Below are 5,406 nucleotides of genomic sequence, written 5' to 3'. Positions count from 1 at the left end.
TGTACATGAGAGCTAGTGGGAGCGTTAAAGTCTTTCTGATCTTATATGTTGATGACATATTACTCTTGGGAAATCATATTCCAACGCTACAAGATGTTAAGTCCTGGCTTGGAAAATGTTTCTCAATGAAAGATCTGGGACATGCAGCGTATATCCTAGGAATCAAGATCTATATAGACATATATAAGCGGTTAATAGGTCTAAGTCAAAGTGCATATGTTGATAAAATCTTAAAGCGATTTAAGATGGAAGCTTCCAAGCATGGTAGTCTTCTGATGCAACCAAATGTAGTGTTGAGTAAGACTCAATCACCCTCTACACCTGAAGAGGTGAAGTGAATGAATGGGGTTCCATATGCTTTAGCTATTGGATCCATCATGTATGCTATGAGGTACACTAGACCAGATGTTTCTTTCGCTCTCAATATGACGAGCCGATACCAACAGAATCCAGGTGATTGTCATTGGACTGCTGTAAAGAATATATTGAAGTATTTGCGAAATACTAAAGATCGAGATGATAGTCGATCACAATCTGGCTACATTTTCATTATGAACGGAGGTGCAGTCGACTGGAGAAGCTCGAAGCAAAGCACTACAGCGATGTCCACAACAAAATCAGAATATATTGATGCATCTGAAGTTGCTCAGGAAGCTGTTTGGATCAGAAAATCCATATCTGGGCTTGGTGTTGTTCCCAGCATTGAAAATCCCATGGACATGTATTGCGACAATACTGGTGCTATAGTAATAGCAAATGAACCAGGAGTTCTACGTGGTGCCAAACACATCCTTCGCAAATTTCACTACATACGTGAAGTTATAGAGAGAGGTGAAGTATGTATTTAAAAGGTTCCAACAGAAGACAATCTAGCTGACCCGTTCACAAAGCCAATGTCTTGTACCAAGCATGTTGAGCATTCAAGGAACATTGGGCTTAGACCAGCTAATAGTTTTATGTAATTTTAGTATTTGGATAATAGGAACATGAAAGCAGTTTTTATTTGTAATGAATTGATATATTGTGATATGATCATTTTTATTCATAATTATTGTGTTCTATATTTGCATGTTTAAATCCGTGAATAATGACTTATTCTAAAATTTTCCATTGTCGATTGATGATACGGGAGTAACATCAAATTAAGAAAAATGTGAGTGTTTGATATGGTGTAATGTATTACTATCAAACTTGCATGTATTCATAAGATGAATATTAAAATGACCCAACCTTGAGATTTCACTGCATGGATCACGTCAAAAGTGAAACTCGCAAGTGGTTATGTCATAATGTCCTTCGACTTGAGATGTACGCAGGTTTTGATGTGTGAAGCATTATAATTTGATATGGTTAAACATTGTCCTGAATAAGGCTGTTATAAAGACTATTATTGGGTGTAATGTGAAGCTCGTGTCAGACACGTGTAGGTAAGATAGGATTTGTTCCTCCAACCTATTTGGAGTTAGATACTTTTGAGCTCCTCAATGAATGAATAAGATATTTGTGTGGCCACACCCAAATGTAATTGAGATGATACTTAATTAGTTTGGTGATCTAATTCACTTCTGAGAATCGAGAAACAAATTTCTTAAACAATTGAGAAAGACTGTTGATCCATGTCTCAAATTTAACTAAAGTATCTAAAACAAAGGGACAAATGACATTAAACACTTACAATGAGCAGTTATGAGAAACGACCCTCACATGAATTTTGTGACGACCCAAAAATTTATGACCAAATTTAAACTTAATCGTAACATGAATTCGACATTATAAGCAAAGTCAGTAATGTTGAGTCTCAAAACTTGTGAACTATTTTCATGGATTCATTTAACCTCTGACCGAACCTGACGATTCACGAACAATTAATTGTAACTTGATATGTGGATATATATATATATATATATATATATATATATATATATATATATATATATATATATATATATATATATATATATATATATATATAAATAAATAATAATTGGAAACATAATTTTAAATATTCCATGTTGTTCTTACTAAAATTCATTTATGTAAAGTAAAATAAAAATAGGATATTATAATGATTATTATTTAAAAAGTATATATATATATATATATATATATATATATATATATATATAAATATATATATAAAGTGTATTGAATATATATATATGTATATATATTTTTGAATTTATTTGGAAAATGATAGTAACACCCAATTATCATTTAATGGTTAATAAACAAGTTATCAACGAACTTATGTGATTTTAAAATAAATGGTGATCCAAAAATGAACTATATAAATTTTAGGCTTATTAATATATATTTGGAAGTTGCTTGTTAAATTTTAAATTTTTTGATTTTACTTGAGGGATAGGAGTGAATAATTAATGTAATTTTTTATTTAATAATTTATGATTGAATTTTATACCTTAATGACCAAAATAAATAAATAAAGTTAATTTAAAAATATGGGATTTTTCTGAGACCTTTTGTCCGCCACTGATTAACAACAAAGTACGAAATACTACCCTTGAAAAGCGTCGGTAGATTAAAAAAAAGTGCAGGCAGCCAACTATTCCAAAATGATGCATGTGATTTAAGATTATTATTATTTAATAATATAATTATTTTTAATTATATATAAATATATAATCCTATATAGATGTATTGATATATATGTACTCCTATATAACCGATCTTCACAACCCAAAATTCGATCACCAACCTCAAACCCTCAACGGTCAGCAACCATCTAACCGGCATTCACCATCATCGGCATCTACACCACCTCCAACAACCATCCTCCGCCAACTCCACCATTTAGAACCACCATGTAAGACCCTAATATTTATTATACAGAAGGGTAATTATGCTACATAAAGTGCAGGAAGCATTGTGTAATTAAACAAAGCTCAGATTCTGCCCAGACATGGGTGCGCGCCGCGCACACCCATGGGTGCGCGCCGCGCACGAGCCCAGCGACAGAATTCTGTTTTTTTAAAATTAGAGTTTAATGAGGGGATTTTTGGTCTTTTCACTTGAGTCCGGATGTGAGACCATATCAGCTGGTTGGATTTAGTTTTGGATCATATTTTACATCCACAAACACTCTCAAGTATCTTAGAGAGAGGGGGAGATTTCTAGAGAGAGAGATTTGGGGTTTTGGAGAAGAAGGAGCTTGAATTGATCAAAGTCTCGGGTTTTAAAGTTGTTCACCTCGTTCCTAGCTACGTTTTGGTGGTTGTGGTAAGTTCTAACTCCGAATTTCATTGTTTGATTTTGATAATCAAGTTAGGGTTTGAACTTAAATTGATGAGAAACCCATTTAAACTCTTGAAATGAGTTTAGTGATGCTAGTAATCGGGTTTATTGCTATTGTTGGTGGATTATGGGTTGGTGAACTAATTGGCCATGATCAAGACTTGAAATTGGGTTTAATCACTTAAGTTAGTGATTATGGAAGTATTGAAATCCATTTAGGGTTATTTGGTTGACTAGTTTTGACTTTGGGTCAAAATTAGGGTTTAGTGATGATTATGACCCAATTGGTGATTTAATGAGGTTTATAAACTTAAAATGGATTAAGTTTAAGTATAAAACCGAGTTAAAGGTGTTTTGGTGTCGAAATTTGTAAATGGTGAGATTTTGACCTTATGGGTCAAAATTAGGGTTTATGGGCAATTTGGAGATTTGTAAGTGTTTAACACTTGTGTTCGGGTTTAATTGGCGTGTTAGGACCATTCTCACTTGTGTTAGTAATTATTGGTTAATTTTGGGCGCGGTGTGTACTTGGAAGTGCATTTGGGTCGAATTTGCACTAAGTGTCAAATTGGTTTGGTTTGTAAATCCAATCTAAGTGTGTTGTTGAATTTGTGATAATGGAATAGGTACTTTCCATTGGCGAGTTGCGGTTAGCTTGGAAGCATTCATCAAGGCGATAAGGTGAGTGTTAATATCCTATGTGCATATGTATGTGTAGGATGGGTGCGAGTCGGGTGAGGTGGTTCTCGGTTATAGAGCTCACTTCACATATAGGTGGATTTGATGGACTTTTGTATGAGTCCAAATGGCACGGTTGTGCGTTTTGGTTGACCATCTTTGGCGAAGTACACGTTCGTGTGTACATTATCACACGTGGTTGTGATTTGGATGTTGTAGCCCCGATATGGTGGATTTTATAATCCCGTGACCGTGGGTTTGAGTTGGAGAAGTGAATCGCGTGTGGTTTCAGATTCACGATGACGCGTGTGGTTTCGGTCATCTTATCAAATGAATCTCGTGTAGTTCAGATTCATGGTGACTCGTGTAGTTCGGTCATCTTATTGAGGTAGTTATCTCGTGTGGTTTGGATTACTAAGGCTCGTGTAGTTCGGCCAACCTCGATGATGTGGTGATAGTAATCTCGTGTAGTTTCGGATTACTAAGGCTCGTGTAGTTCGACCAATCTTCATTGTGGTACTTGGTTCTCGGTATTGGGTTAAGGGGTTAACCTTGTGCGTTATATATATATTGTTATATATTAATGTATTGTTGTGGTGTAGCTAACCCTCTGGGTGTAGCTTCTTAGCGTTGTTCACATCGTCGTTGGTGAACTTATAATTGTTGTTGTATCTTTAGCTCGTTGCTTAGAGATCGTACGGTATGCTTAATGTAGTGCCTTATATATGGATGCTTCGGTATGCGGTATTTTTTATTTCGTGGCGTGTCCATTTTATGCATATATATGTATGTAGTATATTAACATTCACTAAGCATTAACTTACCCTCTCGTTGTTGACATTTTTATAGATTGCATGGATGCGGTGGCTCGGGTAAACGGGGACTAGTGGACTCGCATAGTTGCTCTAGAAGATCTTACTTTTGGATTGATTAGGATTGGGTAGCGTATCCCCAATCGCCATGCTCAGTCTTTATTTTGTGTTAAAAATCATGTGGTCGAAACTTGTATTTTGTACGACAGTCGTAAAACGGACGATGTGGGCCCGGTCTCGTAAAACTCATTTTATTATTGGAACGTGTTAGCTTTAACTAATATAAATTGTTGTGAAAAGCGTTTGGTCTAAAAGTGTCGGGAAGTCGAAGATCTTTTCGCGAAAAATGGACATTTTGATCAGAACTATCACAGGCCTTGTGCGCGCCGCTCACAGGCAGTGGTGCGCGCCGCGCACCCTTCTGTCCAGTTTAAAAAAAAAATTATTCCGCGTTTTTGGTTGGTTAACGGGTTGGGATGTTACAAGTGGTATCAGAGCATGGTCTAAGGGATTTAGGTGACTTGAGATAGGTGCCTAGACTTAGACTTTTGTGTGTGCTTAATTATTGCGGGACTTGTAGGATTACGGGTCGGAATGAGTTATAGTTAGTGCCTTGATTGTAGGTGGACTAACGTTTATATTAGTAATGCGGATATTATTAATA

General features: G+C 35.6%; 1 protein-coding gene across 1 annotated transcript; it reads left to right on the top strand.

Moving 5' to 3' along the window:
• The first annotated feature begins 338 nt into the window (after positions 1–338).
• On the top strand, positions 339–1,431 carry LOC139864101 (secreted RxLR effector protein 161-like). The gene is made up of 2 exons (XM_071852683.1): positions 339–836; positions 1,372–1,431. Exons 1-2 carry the CDS (start codon positions 339–341, stop codon positions 1,429–1,431), a joined length of 558 nt encoding a protein of 185 aa, XP_071708784.1.
• Positions 1,432–5,406: the final 3,975 nt, after the last annotated feature.

This window comes from Rutidosis leptorrhynchoides, chromosome 8, assembly GCF_046630445.1.
Source record: "Rutidosis leptorrhynchoides isolate AG116_Rl617_1_P2 chromosome 8, CSIRO_AGI_Rlap_v1, whole genome shotgun sequence".
NCBI classification, from domain to species: Eukaryota; Viridiplantae; Streptophyta; class Magnoliopsida; order Asterales; family Asteraceae; genus Rutidosis; species Rutidosis leptorrhynchoides.
Note: the sequence above shows the minus strand (reverse complement) of the source record. Positions and strands in the feature narration are given on the sequence as shown.